Source organism: Morus notabilis, unplaced genomic scaffold, assembly GCF_000414095.1.
Source record: "Morus notabilis unplaced genomic scaffold, ASM41409v2 Scaffold212, whole genome shotgun sequence".
Taxonomy (NCBI): Eukaryota; Viridiplantae; Streptophyta; class Magnoliopsida; order Rosales; family Moraceae; genus Morus; species Morus notabilis.
This window is the reverse complement of record NW_010361298.1, coordinates 182,073-202,988: the sequence shown is the minus strand read 5'-3', so window position 1 is coordinate 202,988 and position 20,916 is coordinate 182,073. Positions and strand designations below refer to the sequence as shown.

Sequence of the window (20,916 nt, the reverse complement as noted above, 5' to 3'; positions counted from 1 at the left end):
GGCAAGATATATATATATATATATATATATATATATTGTTAGGATCCTGGTTGAGTCCACATTGTTAAAGTATGGGCTTAGCATGTGGGTTTATAACCATTTGGGCACCCTCTCCCTACAAACTAGCTTTTGGGGATGAGTTCTACCCAAGGGTTATAACAATTGGTATCAGAGCATGCTCCTCCTCAGGCCCACGTTGCGGAAGGGGCGACCTGTGGAGGGGCGACCTGGAGAGGGGCGACCTGGAAAGGCCAGAGTGGGCCATCCAGAGTGGGCCGCCGTGGACGTCGGTATCGGAAGCGTGGTGATATGTTAGGATCCTGGTTGAGTCTCACATTGCTAAAGTATGGGCTTAGCATGTGGGTTTATAACCATTTGGGCACCCTCTCCCTACAAGCTAGCTTTTGGGGATGATATATATATATATATATATATAGAGAGAGAGAGAGAGAGTGAGTGATCGGAAAGAGCCAAGTTCACGACGGTGAAAGAAGGGGCGACCGGCGACGAGGAGGCGATGACGAAGGCAAAGATGAGGTCAGAGAAGGGACAGCTGAGTTAGGACACACAGAGATGAACGACGGGACTAGGGTTTCTGAGAAGAAATGAGAGAGTTATGACAAAATGAGTCGAAAAAATTTAATTTTGGGCTTTGCGCTAATCTTTAGACAATGGTTTCTCATTAACCGTCGTATATCTTCTATCTTAGATGACAATGTTTTATAAAACCGTCATCTATAATTGCACGTAAAACTAAACCAGTTAGTATCAGAGTTGATAGAAGCCAATTTTTTTGAAAGCGATTATGAAGAGGAAGATCAACTTGTTAATTTTCATCGTGTTTCAGTTTTTGTCGAGAGCGATGAGGACGACGATCAACAAAATAATTGTTGCTTCTATATTTGATGAAGTTGAAGAACAAGAAGGCCAAAATATTATTTTTAGTCCAATTTTTGATGAAGTCAATGAAGATACGGAAGATTGTGTGTTAGTTTCCAATGCAATCATCATCATTGAAGAAAGTTTTTTGTGGCAGCATTTTAGCAAGTTTGAAAAATTAATCATTTGCTTCACAATTGGGTCATTCAAAATCCTCGAAAAAGATTGTTCCCTTTTCATACCACTTGAGGTTACTTTCAAATTCGAGAACTCGAATTCTTTCCACCCTGGAGAGAATAATTCAGTAGCATAATTGGAAGTATTTTTGGAATTGCAATAATCATTATCTAATGTTTAAATTAATATTAGATATTATTTGAATGTAAGATTATGTTGATTAGATATTCATATTTGGGCTTTATGATTTTAAGAAAGTAGTTCTCCTTACAACATCTATATTAGTTGTTTCAAATTTCAAATTTAAAATAGGATTAGGGTATTAGTTATACTATTTAAAGCTTATTTCTACTATTTTTTGAACAACAGTTTGTGATGATTAATAATACTTCTTTGAGTGTTATCTCAATATTCATATTATCTCGATATTTTATAAAATAAACAAGTGATTGACGCCTATTCTTTTAGTATTTGTGAGTGAATCAACATGTTTATAAAAGTTTTATTTCCGATATTCTTTGAGAATTAACAGATCTTAAGAATTTATCCTTTTCTTTTCTCATTTTCATGTGCTTTCGCTACGTCAGCATGAAATTCCTTGTTTAACAAATAAATCATTTTCCTGGACTTTTGACATGATTTGGTATTGCAGCAATTATGCCGACATTTTTTATTTTTTTATTTTATTTTTTTTTACGATCTTAGTTATCTAAGATATATCAGGTTCTCTACATTGAAGTTGTGCCATGTAGAAAATCAATTTACACAACAATCATGACAGAATTACATAAAAATATAAAAAGACGTTTGGTTCATAAATTAAAATCATGAGATTAGAATAATTTTCAATTTATGTGTATTTTTTATGAGAAAAAAATACTGTAATAACCCATGAATTATAATTTAAATCATGGTATAAATCTCCTTATCAAACGTCTCTTAATTCTGTCGAATTCTAATAAAAATCAAAACGCTCTATGAACGAAAAATCCCAAAGTGGGTCCTTATGTTGCGTTCTTCTCTCTTTGAATTGCCGCCCCCCAACCCCCAACTTTTTTTTCCCTCTATATTTATATAAGAGTATCTTTAAAAAATTGAATAAAGCACCTTCTAAAAAATTAAGGTCTCATTCGTTTCGCGGATTCAAATTTTTAATTTGAGTTGAGATGTGACATTTTCTGAGAACTTTTAACTGTAGCAGAAAAAGTTAGATGTAACATTTTCTGAGAGCTTTTAACTGTAAAAACTTAAAACTGAAAACTCAAATCGGTGAAATGAATAAGGTCTGAAACTATAATTTTATACTCTTTAAATTCTTACTGTAATTATTACCCCCTCTCACAAATTTTTTTGACTTCATCACTACGCCCATTTAATAGCGTAAGTGTTAGTAAGTAATAGTAATTTAAGTGCTATTTTTAGTTTTTATACTGTAAGAGTTTTATTTAAGGTCTCAAATTTACATGAGTCGGCCCTGGGTGTTATAATAAAACACATTCAAATTTATTGCTCAGCATCTTCAACACCTATATATCTAGAATTGGGAGGGAATAATATTAGGCAAACGAACAGGACGTACTCTGTATAGATATTTGGCTATTAGAAGGGACCATGCATGTATAATTTTTGTATGAATAAATACAGAAGCTGGGTGTAGTCTATTGATCTTTCTTTGTGCCTTTTTCACTTAACCTGTTTTTTAACGCACTCCGCACGTATTATTGTGATGTTAGAGACATCTAAAAAGTTTATTATTTACCAAATAATGAGAAATTCATTTATACAAAGGATTTTTGAATTTATTTTTTTAAAAAAAATATGTATAAAGATAACTTTTAATATGATAAGAATTACACATAAAATAATTAAGTGGAGACACATTTGAAAAAAATTATTTTAACTAGTGATAAAAAATAAAATAGGAGCAAACATGCGAAAATTTACTTTTGTAAGAGTAAAGTGAGAAAAAAATTATTTTTAAAATACACAAAAATTGAAAAGTAAACAAAATTAAAAAGATTAAAAAAAGTATAAAAAGTAAAAAATAAAGATAAAAAAGTAAAAAGGGGAAAAAGGGAAAGTAAGAGGAGGGGTTGCCACAATATAAAAGACCTTTGACTTTTTTATATTTGTTAGATTAGATTAGATTAGATTATAGATTATTATATATAGAATGCGATCGATTATAGATTATAGATTATAGATTAGATTAAAAATTTAGATTATATTGATCAAGTCCAACCAGTGATTGATCTTGATCATTGTCACCACCTTGCTCACCAAATTTATAGGATTCTCAATAGTTGCAATACTCTTTAAGAATATATTCCTTTCCATAAAGGTTCCGCAAAAAATGATACCTCATTGCAAAAATATATAAATAGACTTGATTTTTTGTTCAGTGAATAGCACTCTAACCGTCACACGTCTCATATACCTTATATGCCTCCAAATTTTCCCAACAAAATTCTCATAACTTTTTAGCACATATGAAGCAAATCCCATGGAAAAAGCTTAGTGTTTTTAGAATTTTGATATGTACCAAGGCGAAATTTGGAAAGAAAATGAATCAAACACAAAGTTAGCTAAAAAATGGAATTGAGCTGGATTGTATTTAGACTGATATTGGTAAACAAGAAAAGATAGGCAGCAGATATTCGAGAGATCTTTTTCTCTCCCAGTTCACTATGCATTGGTTTCATATCAACCAATCATCTAGCCAGAGAGATACCACGTCCGTGTTGGAATATGTGAATAGCTAACATCCTTGATCCAAGAAGCATATCAGGATTTCGCCAACGTCGCTACTTAATTATTTTACTCACATAACAATTGAACCACGGAAGAGCTATCAGTTTTTTAAAGTAAAAATATTTCTTGCAGAAACGTTCATGAAAATGTCTTTTATTCAGTGGTGATTTTGAAGATAAAAGATCAATTATCGTAAGCTACAGAAAGACATTCCAGTACTGTGTTTAAAAAAAAAAAAAAAAAAAAAAGGTACAATCAATACAGCACAAAAGTATGTCTAAACATAAAAAAAAAATAATAATAAAAATAAAAGACAAGATAATGGTTCATTAGAGCCACGCCTCAATGCAGAGTACAGCATCAGTTGCACTTGATCAGATCAATGTTACTTCTCACGCGCCTGCCTGTAAAGTAACAAAACCCAAAAACAAAAGTGAAAGGCAATTAATTATGAAGCCAATGAAATTTGCTTTCTAAAAGCTCTTGTAAAGTAGCTTACTTTCTAATCTTTGCTCTAGACTTTGATTTCCTGTGCTTGCTAGTTTGATCTTCTCCATCCTCTAAAGCGACCGCTGGTTTTACAGAAGCATCCCCCTCCAAATCTTTTTAGAAACCAATAATCAAAGCCTCTATCGAAAACCACCATGTATCCTACCGATATTCCAATTACTATTCCACTTCCGTATCCCATCATCACCACCTTCCAATCAATCACTCCTTTGTTGTGATCACCATCACCATCTTCATCACCTTGATCAGGTTGTCCGTCATCATTGTTGCACGATTTGGGGAGAGGAAATCCACATAATCCCGGGTTTCCACTATAAGAATCACTGTTGAATGTATCAAATTGCTCCCCGCGAGGTATTGGTCCCTCTAATTTGTTGTCGGAAAGATTTAAGATTTCAAGTTGATTCAAATTTGCAGCTAATTGCACTGGAATAGTTCCGAAAAGCTCATTTGAAGAGAGATCTAACCATTCAAGGTTGCTCAAGTTTCCCAAGGATGGTGGAATAAGACCAGACAGCTTGTTGTGAGAAAAATTGAGGCCTTTGAGTGAATTGAGCTTCCCAATCACCGTTGGAATTTCTCCAGTGAAGTTATTGCTTGAGAAATCAATGGTTATGAACAGTTGTTGTATTTTCACCAGCTCGATGTTGAATCCTTTAATTGTCACTGTCACAGAATAATAGGATGAACCTACGTGTTCCCCCATGTATTCCAACTCATCCGTATGCGCATCCGTCATGGCCGCCAAATTCTCAAAATATTTTGTTGGCAGAATACCAGTGAATTCATTGTTGGAGATGTCCATGATTCTCAACTTTTGAAAAGGAAATCTCACCTTAGGATCACTTACTAGACCATAAAATCTATTAGATCTCAAGATAAGGACTTGAAGCTCTCGAAAAGATTCTAACCAATGGGGAAAGGACCCGTTTAGCTTGTTGTTCCCAACATCTAAAAGCTCGAGCCCTTCGCAATTGAGCAAAGATCGGGGAACTGGCCCTTCTAACTGATTTCCATTGAGGTTAAGATTCTTCAAGCTATTCCCTTTTGCAAATGTTGACGGAATCATTCCATGCAACTTATTCATTCGCAAATCTAAAACATAGATGTTGCTAAAATTTCCAAAGCATGGAGGGATGCTCCCAATCAAACTATTGTTTGACAAATCAAGGAATTCAATCAAACTAAGGTTGCAAAACAAAGAAGGTATCTCTTCAACCAATTGGTTATTGGAGACTGAAAATAGAGTAGTTGAAGGTGGTGGAATTGGAAGATGACCTTGAAGCCTATTGGAACTGAAGTCAATGTGTTCTACCATTTTCCATGGAATTTTCCCAATATGAGTTAAGAGGTTGTAAGAAACATCTAACGAATACAACGAATCCTTCCCAACGTTCCACAACCATTGGGGAACACCCCCACCAATTCTGTTGTAGGAAAGGTCCAACAACACTAAATTTTCCAAGCTTCTTAAGGAGTATGGGAACTCAGTAATACTGCACGAAGACAGGTACAAATACTGAAGGGTATTGGGTGAAACAGATATGATGGAGTTGATGGAATCCATTGATAGGCTATTATTAGAAAGAGAAAGGCTTTGGAGTTTTTTTAGCTTTGAGAATTGGCGCAACTGAACGGAACCGCTCAAGTTATTTGATGAAAGATCTCAACCCAAAAGATTCACTTGCTGAAAAATTGAGCTGGGAATGAGGCCCTGCAGTTTGTTTGAACTCAAACCAAGATTCACCAAAGAATTATACTGAAATTCGCCAATATGACCAGTGAATTGGTTATGATCTAGGTGGAGATTCTGCAAAGATGGATGGGAATATAGCCAAGAAGGTATTGTGCCATTAAGAAAGTTACCGTGTAAGAACAAGGATTCCAAATGCAATGGAACAGGACCCACTAACTGATCTTTTGAAGACTCACATAAAAAAGTTTTATTTGTGGAATTACAAATCTGAAGGAGCTCGCCTTTGAAATTATTGTTTGAAAGATCTAAGAAAGATAGTTTTCGCATGTTGACGAATCCCCACGGGATTTGACCGTCGAAATGATTAGAAGATAGTTCTAAGGAGGTGATTTGAGTAATGTTGCTAGAAAGTGCAGGAAACGATCCTTTCAAATTGCAGTTGTTGACATCCAAATGATCCAAGTGTTTCAGATTCCTGATAACGTATGGTAAATCTATCGAGAATCGAGTGGAAGAAAGGCTCAAATATCTGAGTGGGCCGGTCCAATTATATCGAGGAATCGAACCAGTGAGATTTTCATTGTGTGATAATCTAAGCTCTTGAACATTTGGTAAGTGAAAAATATTTTCTGGAAATTCTCCTGTCAATCCACTATAACTAATATCAAGAGACACCAAAGAAGCTGAAAAATTCAAGGAGGAATTGGGTGAGACATAAGACATATTAACACCACCCAAGGACAATTCTCTGAGACTAGTTAAGTTTGTAACGATTTGTTTCAAACTATAACTGTCTAGACTCAAATCATAGTTCTGAGAAAGATTAAGTGTAACCAAACTAGACAAGTGTGAGATTTTCAGAGGGACTTGGCCACTGAAACCAGTGTAAGAAAGGTCAAGGTGGGTCATACTTACAAACGCACCGAATTTGGGTGAAATTTCAGAACCGACGAAATAATTATTGAAGAGAATCAGAGTTTGGAGATGAGTGAGGGAGAAAAGGGCGCTGTCAGAGTCGATAATGCCCTCAAGCCCACTGCATCCAAGATCAAGCCTAATGACATGACCTGTCTCCTCATCACATGTGACTCCACTCCATGTACAACAACTCCTGCCTGTAACCCAAGATGTTGTGCTGTTAGGATTAGCAAATCCATAGAAATTATCACACACATAAAAGTAAGAACTATCAATGACAGTGGAAAAAGAGTTTTTGAACTGAAGCAAAGCAGAGCTTTCATGGGGGTGGCACTGTGGCGGAGGACGAGCAAAGGGAGATGGCAGAAATGATGAAGAGTGTAATGAAGAAGGAAGGGAAAGGGAAAGGAGACACAACAATGGAAACCAGACAATCATTTTTTGACACAATAAGACCTTCAAGTATATATGTTATGGATAATCTAGATATTGGAATAGTTGTGTGCAATGACAGGCCATGCGACCATGCACATTTATAGGCATTTGATAAATGTCTGACATCATAATTCTAAATTTTCTAAAGGCTAGTTATTCATCTTTCGTGTTTTTTTTTTTTTTTTTTTTTTTTTTTGCACAAGATTAGGATGGACCAGATGGAATAAAATTCTAATAATATGCTTGGTGAAACATGGGATTAAACACACAACATTATTAATTGGACCATATTGTAAAAAATTTATGTACATATTTGCAAAGCTACAAAAAAAAAAAAAAAAAAACAATTTTGAAACCAAGTTGTAATTTTTCAAAAACTCACACGTTGAAATGCAACTATTTTGGGACAAATTATTTTTAAAAACTATATATTTACCCCTCAAATTTGTAAAACTATAATCTGACAAAATTTTAAATATTTTCAGAAAGATCATCCTATAACATAACACCACACATGAGATCAGATTAAATGAAAACTAAACTCTATCCTTTCCTATACAACCCAATCCCCTAAGACTATCTTAAGCAATGTTGTCTTGTCTTGTGAACCAAACAGGTCACTTGCGAATAGTATTATCTGATTGATTGATTGAAGTTTCGGTGGGAAATTACTTGGAGAAAATTGTTAAAGCGAAAGAGTCAAAGTCTTTCTAGTAAGAAGAAAAGATATTATTGTATGTCATGTTATAAGTCACTGTAACTTGAGTTTTTGGTTGGACATTTGAGTTTTCATTATCTTCACTAATAGCTTTTCTTAGCTCTCTGCCAAGTTGTGCTAAGTTGCATTTCACCTTATCTTCTATGGATATTGAAGGTCTTCTCACAACAAGACATTTTATGAAATCTATCTTTAGTGCACTTTCATTGTCATCTTCTTTCAAGAGTCACTATTGATGAATTTAGTCCATTTTATTTATCTGAAAATTAACTAATCAATCGGCCAGAAAGTTTTGTCTTTGTATGTCTCTCTATTTAAAAAAAAAAAAAAAAAATTTCATCCCGAAGAAGATGAAAGCTCATCACTCACAAAAATAGCGGGTCCTACTAGGTTGAGTCTAACCTACCCTCCTTACTTTAATTGTAGGGTTTTAACGGCCCCGTTGAGATATATAAGAGCGCTTGTTTAAAAATAATGGTGATAGACACGTCTAGGAAACTTCTATCATAAAACTACTATAACAGAGTCACAACAAACAGATAAACAAAACTTTTGATGGCAGTAGGAAAAACCATGAAAGTGGCCTCCACTGCCATTAAAAGACTTTTCAAATGAGTTGTCGCACAAAACTTCCATTAATGCATAGAGGAAAATGCATGTCGTGTTCCTAGTCGAGCAATTAATTATTTTGACAAAGAAAGATTCCAAAGGCATATAGAGAGCATAATTCGACATTGATGACCAAGTCATCTAGACAAAGACGAAACTTGCATCTTATTCATTGAGAAAAAAAAAAAAAGATGAGTAATTGCAACGAGAAAATAAGCATATATATTTATGAGTTAGAGTTAGAGTAAATTGCTTCACACCACAGTATTGTTCATAGCTTATCTCCAACAATTCTATCAAGACTCCAGGCTAGTCGTGGACTTCCATTTTCTACATCTCGAGACTACACCCAATTATTCGGTAGAAAATATGACATTAGTTCTAGGAGATAAAGCACATTCCTTGTGCCCGTCCAACAAGATAAATTAGTTTGAGATACATATCAATGTTGTCATCAAATCATCGCAATTCTTCGTTGATTCCATCAATAACGTATTCCATAGGTACTTGACTTAGAGCAAAGGAGAGCTTACAATGACACAACAGACGCGGAGAGGACAAAGGGGATTATAGGGAAAAAAAAAAAATAACTTTCACTTTTTTAAGGGAAAAATTAGCTAAATGACATTTTTTATCACATTTTTCATAAATCGCTTATTTTTCTTAATTTAACGAAAATATTTTTCATAAATCCCTTATTTTTCTTAATTTTATTAAAATGACCGAACTTTTTACATTTTATGAAATGGCCGTTTTTTATTAATGGTTTATCATTAATAAATTTATAATTTGTTGAATGAAATTGATTAATTATTAATTGATTTTGGTTAATTGTTAACTAAAATTAATCAATAATAATAAATCGTCGAGTTAATCAGTGATAAATTAAAGTCAATTAGTGAAGGACTGTTAAGTTAATCATGATTGATCTCTAAGTCAATTAGTGATAGATTGCTAAGTTAATCAGTGATTGACCAATAAGTGAATAAAAATGGCCAATTTTGTAATTACAAAACTTTAAATATTTATGAAAAAAAATCCTTCAGAAAAGGTCATTTGTGCTAAAATCTCTTTTTTAAAAGCCCACATTACAACAAAAAGAAATGACAGAAAACAAGCACACAACACTATAAATACGACATTCAGTAAGTAAAACGACAAGCCACAAGAAAAAGTCTTGACGACTACTGAAAACGACAATGCCCTCAAGCCCACTGCATCCAAGGTCAAGCCTAATGACATGATCTGTCCCTTCATCACATGTGACTCCACTCCATGTACAACAATTCCTGCCTGTACCCCAAGATGTTGTACTGTTAGGATTAGCAAATCCATAGAAATTATCACACACATAAAAGTAAGAACTATCAATGACTGGAAAAATAGTTTTTGAACTGAAACAAAGCAGAGCTAATGTCTTCACGTTAATATCAATAACTTGTGCTTATACATGTCTGACATCATAATTCTAAATTTCTAAAGGCTAGTTATTCATCTCAGTTTTTTTTTTCTTTTTTTTTTTTATGCACAAGATTAAGATCGACCGGATAGAATAAAATTCTAATACTATGCACAAAACATTATTAATTGGACCATATTGTAAAAAATTTATGTTCATAATTGCAATACAAAAAAAATTAGGAAAAAAGAAAAAAAATTGAAGCCAAGCTATAATTTTTCAAAAACTGACAGATTGAAATGCAATAATTATGGGGCAAATTTTCTTTGACAACTATATTTTTACCCTTCAAATTTGTAAAACTATAATCTGATTAAGTTTTAAATATTTTCAGGAAGACCATCCCATAACATAACACCACACATGGGATCGGATTAAACGAAAGCTAAACTCTATTCTATTCTATACAACTCAATCCCCTAAGACTATCCTAAGCAATGCTGTCCTGTCTTGTGAACCAAACGGGTTGCTCGCGTATAGTATTATCTGATTGATTGATTGAAGTTTTTAATGGGAAATTACTTGGAGAAAATTATTAAAGAGAAAGAGTCAAAGTCAAGAAATGCATGTCGTGTTCCTAGTCAAGAAATTAATTATTTTGACAAAGAAAGATTCCAAAGACATATAGAAAGCATAATTAGACATTGATGACCAAGTCTTCTAGACAAAGACGAAACTTGCATCTTTTTCATTGAGGGAGAAATAAAAAAGATGACTAATTGCAACAAGAAAATAAGCATATACATTTGTGAGTTGTTTCTCCTGGGTTGGACGTTTTTAGCACGAGTTTAGAGGTCTCATCACCAATAATTCTATCAAGAGTCAAGACTCGAGGCGAGTCGTGGATTTCTATTTTCTACATTTCCAGACTACACCAAATTATTCGGTAGAAAATATGACATTAGTTCTAGGAGATAATTGGGTGAAAATATGACATTAGTCTGGAAATGTAGAAAATATGACATTAGTGCCATATTTTCAACATTGGTTCCAGACTAATGAAAATATGACATTAGTGCCCAATTAGTTCCAGACTAATGACATTGGTACCCAATTATTCGGTAGAAAATATGACATTAGTGCCCGTCCAATGTTGTCAATGTTGTCATCAAGTCTTCGCAATTCTTCGTTGATTCCATCAATAACGCATTCTATAGGTACTTGACTTGGAGCAAGCGAGAGCTTACAATGAAGAAAGTTTTTTGTGGCAGCATTTTAGCAAGTTTGATAAATCATTTGCATCACAATTGGGTCATTCAAAATCTTCGAAAAAGATTGTTCTCTTTTCATACCACTTGAGGCTACTTTCGAATTAATTCGAGGACGAATTATTTTCACCCCGGAGAGAATGATGCACTGGCATAATTGAAAGTATTTTTAGAATTGCAATAATCATTATCTAATGTTTAAATTAATATTGGATATTATTTCAATGTAAAATTATGTTGAATAGATATCATATTTAGGCTTTAGGATTTTAGGAAAGTAGTTCTCCTTACAATATCTATATTAGTTGTTTCAAATTTCAAATTTAAAATAGGATTAGGGTATTAGTTTACTATTTAAAACTTATTTCTACTAATTTTTGAACAACAGTTTGTGATGATTAATAATACTTGTTTGAGTGTTATCTCAATATTCATACTATAGAATAAAAAATATGCTATAGTAAATAATCAGTAGAAGAGTTTTGAAAAGAAATAAATATAAAGAAAGAATTAGAAAAAGTAAAAAAAAAAAAAAAAAAAAAAAAAAAAAAAAAAAAAAAAAAACACAAAAAAAGTCAATGTTGACAAGTGGCGAATAGAGGAGAAAGAGTGATAGAAGGAGAGTTTGGCTCTTTTATATACGTTAGAAGAAGACTAGTATTAGGCACGTGCCTCAGGCATATTCACGTTAATAACACAAATATTCTTTACTTTTTCTTTTTCTTTTTCTTTTTCTTTTTTTTTCTTTGTTTTTTTATAATTAAGAGATTCATATGAAATTCTTAAATATAATTGATGATGTTTTAATACAAAAATTATGTTTTCTAATTATTTCTGAGGATGTAAACATGTATGAATAATTCATCATATAATTTGAGTTCAAACAGTAAATATATACCATTTACATATTCAAGCATGGAGATGCAAATATGCATCAATATAAGCAATCTACAATGTTTTTTTTTTCTTGTCTTTATTTAATTAATACGTAGGTTCATAATCTTTTTTATGGTGAGAGTGTGAACTTATTTGAAAGTTATATAATTGAACATATATAAAATACCGATTGAACAAAAGCAAGAAATTTGTATTAACATATTTCACGAATGATTGGCATGGAATTAGATCAGAAGTTGTTTAATAAAAATTGGGATGCTTTTCTTGATCTAATTATCAAAACTCGATGAAATTTTTTCCATTCATTCTAGTAGTTGATCAGATCAAGAGTCTTTGGTGTCTTGAGGATTAGGAACTAATTAGAGAGTTGCAGTTGAAACGAGCTAGAGCAGAGAATTGCTTTCAGGGCAGGCATCTTAGAAATAAGAAATAACGTCCCTTAATTTGTATATTAGTACTGATTTAAAGTAATTTATTTGAGGTTGAAATGGGTAACTACGCTAATTTTGGGTTTAATGGTAACTAATTAGTTCACTCTTTTTCTTAGTCAAATAATGGCCATTTTAGAGTATAGAATCTATAAGTAGGAATCTGGAAAAATAGCATCAGGTGGGAGGAAGTAGGTGTGGCATACGAGAACAAAAGGATGAAAAAGATTGATAATGAATATTTATTCCTTATTCTTGATAAATACTCTCTTGTTAATGTAATTATTTGACAAAAAAAATTATGAATCAAGAATAAATGGTAAAAATCATGATTCATACACTTTCAAGAGGTATTTGTTAAAATTACCCTATATATACACCCACTTCAATATATTTATATATAAATGAGTTTTCAATATTTATGTTCCCATTATAATTACTCCATTAAATAAGAAAATTTGATAACATGACGTGATAAAATCCAGTTTCATTAATTATCATAAATTATTTTAGATAACTATCTAACTTATTATAACTGTCAGATTAATATCTTAGAGCTAAAACAATTATACGAGCAAATATTAAAATCATACACGAGAGACATAATGTAAACATTACTGCTAAATAAAAACAGTGGTTGATTTTCAATTAAGGCAATTTAATTAAGAACATCTCCAACTATGTAAGTTATTTAATTTTTTTACCAAAATGATTAATAATTTAACCTTTTTTTTAGTTTTTTTTTGCTTAAACTATTGGCTAAATAGTTAGTTATTTTGAAGAATGCATTTCACGCTACCTAATTATTGTAGCTAGCGAGAATGTGCTAGCTACACGTTTTTTCTATTATTTTTTTCTTTCCACCACAATAAAAAGCAAAACTTTTTTGTAAAAAAAAAAAAAAAATTCATTGAGGTTATTTATATTTTAAATTCAATAGATATTAAAATAATATATGTCTTGCTAAAGTAGGGATTATGTTTGAAGTGGATAATAGCTAAAATTAGGGCCGGCGACTCGAAAACGATACGAATTTTATGGGTTAGGGTTGAGATAGAAGAGGTTCGGGTCAGAATTGGGTCGACCTGAAATTGACACGAAAAACACGGGTTTGGACCCGCCTAACTCGAACACGACACAAAACTCGTAAAAAACTAAAAAATACATATATTTTTCATTTGATATTTTAAATTTTATTATGAACTTGTGATATCATGATAGTTATACTCAAAATCTTATACTATTATTTGCTTAATTTCAATGGATGTTATTGTAATTTAGTGTGTTATGAATTTTAAGTTATTTTTAATATGTAAAAAACTAAATAAAAGTATACAATTTTCGTGTCAATTTCGGGTTCACGGGTCAATTTCGTGTCACGGGTCATTTTCGGGTCGTGTCAATTCGTAAAGTGGTCGTGTCGTGTTCGTGTTGCGGTTTTTAAAAAATTTCATGTCATGGGCCGTGTTCGGGTTGACTGTAAATTTAAAAAGAAACGATCAAAACACGACACGAACACGACACGTGACACGAATTATTACACCTAGCTAAAATAGTTAGAAAGTTATTTTAACTAAAATTTAGAGAGTTCTGTTCGAGATGCTTCAGATGTATGTCTAGGCCGGAATCAGTACAATATGTACGTTGTGCAACAAATACGTTAAACATTTATTTTTTTGGTCTCTTTATTAAGCATTGATCTGAGCTATATATTTATATGTGTGTTTATATTTAGATAGTTATATATTTAGCACAACAGTGGAGTCGAAATAGAGGGTGATTGTATTATGGGGCAGATTAAGAGTGTTATTGTGATGGTTTTAGTTCAAATTGCAATAGCAGGAATGAATGTGCTCTACAAATTGGCTGCAAATGATGGAATGAGTTTGAGGGTGATGATTGTCGCTTATCGCTTCATTTTCGCAACCGCTTTCCTTCTTCCCCTTGCTTTTTATGTTGATAGGTACCCTCAATCAATATATTACTATATTTCCTTTTTTTTTTTTCTTTTTTGTTAATTTTGTTATTGTACATGTATTATTAGGGAACTTATTCTTGTGTACTTCCAATAATATTATGACACGTCAATTAAAAATTTATGACGTGACATGTTAAAAAGTCAATTAACAAGTCATGTATGTGGGACACGAAAGATGATAGAAAAAAGAGGCATATGAACTCATTCAGTATTATTAAGGCCCGTTTAGTTCGCTGATTCGAGTAGAGATGTGATTTTATATGAGAGCTTTTTATTGTAGCAAAAAAGTTAAATGTGACTATTTCTGAAAACTTTTTACTGTAGTAAAACTCGAATCGGTGAAGTGAACGGGTCTGAATCAAGCCAAACTTTAGGAACAAAGAAAGGAGTTGAATAAGCATCTCAATTTCTAATAAAAGTACGCCTTAAAAATTATTGGCACTAGAAAGTTGGAACACTAGTCAATAGCATGGTATGAATGGTCCATAATTTTTTGAAATTTACAGAGGCAGCAGGCCAAAGCTGGCTTGGATGGTACTCTTCCGTTCTAAATAGTTTTTTAAACAGTTTTGTTTCTCTTTTCAACAAAAAAAAGTGATTTTTGTAGATAGAACATTCTGCTAACCTTGTTTGATTTCTATATTTAAAAAAAAAATTAAGGAAAATTTATTGTTTTCAAAATTTTTCCTTGAACAAAAGTTTTATTATTTTTTAAACCGAGACTAAGATTTTGTTTGGTTGGAGGGAGAAATGGAGGGAGGTGGAGGGAGACATGCAATCCCTTGTTTAGTTGGACTTGGAGGGAAAAGAAGAGGGAGAGGAGAGATAGAGGGATGTGCTTTCCCTCCTAATCCACCAAATTGAATCTTTCCACTAATGGAAGGATTCATGCAATCCACCAACTTTTACTTTTAAAAGACTATTTTACCCTTAAAAATTATTAACAAATTGCACAAATAAACATTATAGTAATTTATTAAATAACTATCATTCATCATTCTAACTCTCCATTCTTCCTACTAAACAATATGAATGATTACTATAATTTTCTTCATCCTTTACACTCTCCATCCCTCCAACTCTCTCCATTCTTCCTACTCTCTATCTCTCCTACCAAATCAAGCCTGAGGGTATGTTTGGTTAGAAAGAGGGGAGATGAAAGGAGGGAGATGGGTAGAGAGAGGGTGAATCTCTTGTTTAGTAAGAATGAGAAGAGGAGGGAGAGACTCACCCTCCAAACCCACCATTTTGAATCCTTCCATTGATGGAAGGATCCAACAAATCCAGCAAAATTAAAAAAAAGGGCTTTTTTACCCTTCAAAAGTAATTCTTAACAAATAGTAAAAAGAACAATATAATAATTAACTAAAAAACTATCATCTATCCTTTCAACTCTCTCTCTCTCTTACCAAACAACATGAAAGATTATTATAATCCTCTATATTCTTCACATTCTCTATCATTCCAACCCTCTCCATCCCTCCTACCAAATGAAGTCTAAGGGAATGAGTTGTTGGGTTTAGGAGGCCGAGACTGATGGATGAGGTGAGGTCAAGGTTAGGATTTGAATGAGGTTCGAGTCAGGGTCGCTCCTAATCCTGATTTTGGCCCAAACCTCTACCTCCAAATAAAGAATTTTTGTTCTCATAATTTGAAAAATAATAAAAAAAGCAACTAAAAAATATCAAACATATATATATATTTTTTTTATAAAAAAAACTTTTCTGTTTAAAAATACAAAAAAGAAAACCTATTAGAAAAAGGTTTAAAATGATCATAAGCTATTCATATTTTACATTTTCTATGCAATTATTTCACATAGAAACTAATTTTGGTACTTTTTCTTGTGAGTTTAGGGACTCCATTGGTCACAAATTCTCATACACTTATTCAACAAATGAGCTAATTTTGGCACACTTTTGTAGTTTGGGGACTACTTCTACCGAGAGAAGATATGATTTAATTCTTAAAATAACCCAACTACCATCAAATTTAACTCTCTTTGATCAAAAGTATGCAACAGATGGATTACTAATACAAATTAATTACAATAACTAACGCGCGCATAGGGAAAAAGAATTGAGGAGCTACTTAAAAATTTATTCTTTATTATTATTATTATTATTATTATTATTTACTAAAAGTCTTACACGTGCTTATTGTTAATATTAACGACGTGGATGTATAAAGAAGGATGGAGAGAGTTCATTATGGAAAGGCAGGAGGAAAAGCTAAGGTGTTAGGGGCACTGACGGGAATTGGTGGAGCGTTGATTTTTTATAAAGGCGTGGGAATTAAGGGGACGTTTGTTTCTTATATTCGTCCAATCATGATTCATGATTTTTTACAGTATTTTCTTTCATAAAAAATATACATAAAATAAGAATAATTCTGAATCATGATTTTAAATACATAAACTAAATATCCCCTAAGATATGACCCACACACATCAACCTCATGATGCATATTCACCGATACGACGACAACGACAAGAAATCATCTTCTGCGCACACATTGCTGGGCTGCCTATTAGCCCTCGCTAGTTGCTTAACTTTCTGTCTTTGGCTCATTATTCAGGTGACTTCTACTTTTAATTATGAGAATTACATACATATATGTATATTTGATTTTTGTCACATTATATTGAAAATGAGAATAATAACCTTGAATTTTTCTAAACTTTGTACACAATATATAGGCTAAAATGAGCAAGAGATATCCATTCCATTACTCAAGTATAGCTTTGGTGTCCACGATGGGAGCGATTGAAAATGTAGCTTATGCTCTTTGCTTTGAGAGGGAGTGGGCCCAATGGAAATTAGGTTGGAACATTCGCCTTCTCACAGTCGCATACTCGGGTAAATCACTAATTAACTATCTTATCTTATTAATTATACATAAAAACATATGATATAAGCCTTTATTATATATCATAATTTTAAGAGGACTATACATTTGTGATTTGTTAAATAATTATTTAAGTATGTGATTGTTACATAATTATTCGCATTTTTATACATTTAAATATATGTGATTTGTTACATATTGCATGTTTATAATGATCAGTTTTATGGTAATTGCAGGGAATTGTGTATTGTGGAATAGCTTATGTTTTGATGGCATGGTGTATACACACGAGGGGTCCGTTGTTTGTGTCGGCCTTCAACCCTCTCACGCTGGTGCTTGTTGCTCTTTCCGCCTCTCTCCTTCTAAACCAGAAACTTCATCTCGGAATGTACGTGTTCTTTTTAACTATCATTGTGTATCGGGTTTTATTATATATTTTCATTTTTATTTGATTTTAATCAAATATAACGTTAAGAAACACGCACTACTACTTCCTAATTATTATTATTGGTAATGTTTGACAGGGTATTAGCGTCAATATTGATTATGATGGGACTGTATATGGTGCTGTGGGGAAATGCAAGAAATGATCAGGAAGCGAAGAAGAAGAAGAAGATTAACACTCAAATATTAGTAGAATTAGACGAAATCGATCAAAGCGTAATTAATCAAGAACCCAAGTCGTCCCTTGAGAATACTGTTGCGACATCTTCTTAATTATCCAGAAATCAATAAAAGCACCCACAAAATAGTGATAATTAGTGATCAAGTCTGACATTTGCTACTTGAATTTTTTTTTATTTATATATATAAATGCACGTATATTATCATGCAGTAGCGGCTTAACCTTAATGCAGGTGAAGCCGTTGCCTAAGGCCCCATTTTTAAGAAGGCCCCTAAGGCCCTTTTTTTTTTTTTTTTTTTTTTTTTTCTCCTTTGTAGCTTATATTTTAACTAATATAATATTTCAAGAACTTACAAATAAATATTATTTTATCATTAATCTATTTATTTATGTGATATCGATAACCTTCATATACGGTTACGGTTAGATTTTTCTTAGTAAGTCAACACTACATTAGATATGTCATGTGGTTCATAAATATACCCATGATGATTAATGGTTAAGGGATTATATATATATATAATATTAGTGTTGTTTTAATAGTCACTCTAATATCAATATTATTATTCTAACAGTAAGATATTGAGTCGATGATTATAATAAATTGACAATTATGACAATTAATTCTGTCATTAAATTTTTATATTTAATAAGTAATTACAATAGTAATATACCCAACAATTATTTTTAGATAAGAAAAATATAACTCTAGTAAAATAATCAATTAGACATTATTGTAATATATCTATAACACTTTATTCCTTTTGTTGTCGATTGTAGTTCTATTTTGTTTGCTTTAATTTAAACAAAAAAATATAATATTTTCTCTCATTTATAAACTAACAATCAACTATACTATCGATGAATGAATATCTACTTGTGTACATCGATAAAAACATTTTCAATCACTTTGATAATAATGTTTTTATGTACTATTTTAAGACATGATACCTACCGAGGATAAATATCTATTGTAGTTATTAACCCTTTTAATAAAAAATTTTAGCATCGTCACTGCTCATAGAGATAGTTACTATTTTATTAGAGTATCTCTAACAGAAATCCTTATATTTTAGTTAAATCTTAGTTTTTAACTAGTAATTTTTGAGCAAGTCATTCCAACCATACTCTATACTTGAATTAAATATTTATAAAATTTAAAAATATAAATAATTTGAAATTAAGCAATTTCATTGTATCAAAAACGTTTTTCTGAAGTGAATGTATTATTTTAATGTTATTAAAAACATAGGGTAGTGGCGAGATGTGTCTCTATAAATGAGAATACCAACATGATTTTATCCCATATTTTTTATACTATTTAATTTATTACGATCGTTTGATCACATAGTTAATGTCGTATATGTGTGTATATCCCAGACTCATATATGTGTGTATCATTTAATGTCGTATGTGGCTTCAGCTTTTCTATCTTTTGCGGCACTTGGAGAGACATACCTAAATCATTGAATTGTTGGCCATGAAATTCCTTGTTTGAACAAATAAATCATTTTCCTGTACTTTTGACTTGAATTGGTATAAACTTCTAGTTCTAGCTAGAACTTTTAAATTTTTTTTTTTTTAAAGAGAATATTGCTGAACATAATTTTGAAAGTGTATGGCTCTGGATTTTTATCATTACTCTTGATTAGTACCCTTTTGTTAATATCATTATTTGACTAACAAAAATATTAATAAAAAATAAAAGGTTAAAATTAAGATCGATGAATTTTTAAAAAGTATTTGTGAAGATTGCTCTTTTCAAAACGATCTTAGTCATCTAAGATATATCAGGTTGTCCAATATCAATTCATATCACAATCATATGTAATCTGAATTAAACAAAATATAATTCTGACGAATTCTAATAAAAATCTAACGCTCTAAAATTAGACACAACAGTTAATATATATCCTTGTATGCATATTTATAAGTCTTAATTGACCAAAGTGGGTCCTCATTATGTTGCTTTCTTTTCTCTTTTAAAATGGCCTTTTTGCATTGGAATTCTTCTCTCATTGCCGGTCTTGAAGGTTTCCTTTAGATTTCCCAACTTTTCAAAATTTATTTCTTGACCCCTTTTTTCATTGTTGATGGACAGAATTGTCCTTGTTTGTTAGTAGAGATAGATCATAAGGTTAAAGTTTCAAAATACACACATAAACTTGATGCAGAAGAAATTAGCAATATCTTCATCAGAACACAAAACACGTCTTCTTCACTCAAAAGATCAACTGGGGATCATCATGAATCAATCAAGATGCAAATTAATCAATCAACTGGGTCCCATTTGTAAAACCAGGAAGGATCTACTCTGCTCCAAATCACCAACAGAAGACGCTACCTGCTTTGATGAACGTGAGTTTGATGGCAAAGACGACGGCACGTTCTTCATGTGTTCTTCAAAGTGCTCATCTCCGATCAGCTTTTCTCCAAGATCGCAGGCTCTCCGATTCGACATAACAAATTACTCGGTCTCTTTGTTGAATCTCGACGCAGAAGATTGCGAGTAGTGCTGGAACTTCGGGTCGGCGGGCCGCCCGAAGCCCGAATTTTTTCGGGCTCGGGCGGGCCGGCCCAATTCCCGCCCGTCCAAGCAAGAAATTCGGGTTCGGGCTCGGGCAGCCCGGATTTGACATGTCCACCCTTGCCCGCCGCCGTCTAACCACCGTATACCGCCGTCCGCTGGGATTTTTTTGCATTTTTCTGACCAAGCCCGAACTGCCCGACCTGAAAATTGCCCGAAAATTGGGTGTGCCCGAATTGCCCGACCCGAAGCCC

The 20,916-nt window shown here is 32.5% G+C and overlaps 2 protein-coding genes and 1 pseudogene across 2 annotated transcripts; 1 reads left to right on the top strand and 2 right to left on the bottom strand.

Moving 5' to 3' along the window:
* Positions 1-4,056: 4,056 nt before the first annotated feature.
* LOC112091824 (receptor-like protein 9DC3) lies at positions 4,057-6,197 on the bottom strand. The gene is made up of 2 exons (XM_024166364.1): positions 4,307-6,197; positions 4,057-4,211 (listed from the first exon to the last, which is right to left on the bottom strand). The coding sequence occupies exon 1, from the start codon at positions 5,882-5,884 to the stop codon at positions 4,346-4,348; it is 1,539 nt and encodes a 512-aa protein (XP_024022132.1). The 5' UTR covers positions 5,885-6,197; the 3' UTR covers positions 4,057-4,211; positions 4,307-4,345.
* Positions 5,984-7,369, bottom strand: LOC112091804 (receptor-like protein Cf-9). The gene has a single exon (XM_024166296.1). It carries the CDS (start codon positions 7,367-7,369, stop codon positions 5,984-5,986), a length of 1,386 nt encoding a protein of 461 aa, XP_024022064.1.
* Positions 7,370-14,472: 7,103 nt separating this feature from the next.
* Positions 14,473-20,648, top strand: LOC21407410 (annotated as a pseudogene).
* Positions 20,649-20,916: the final 268 nt, after the last annotated feature.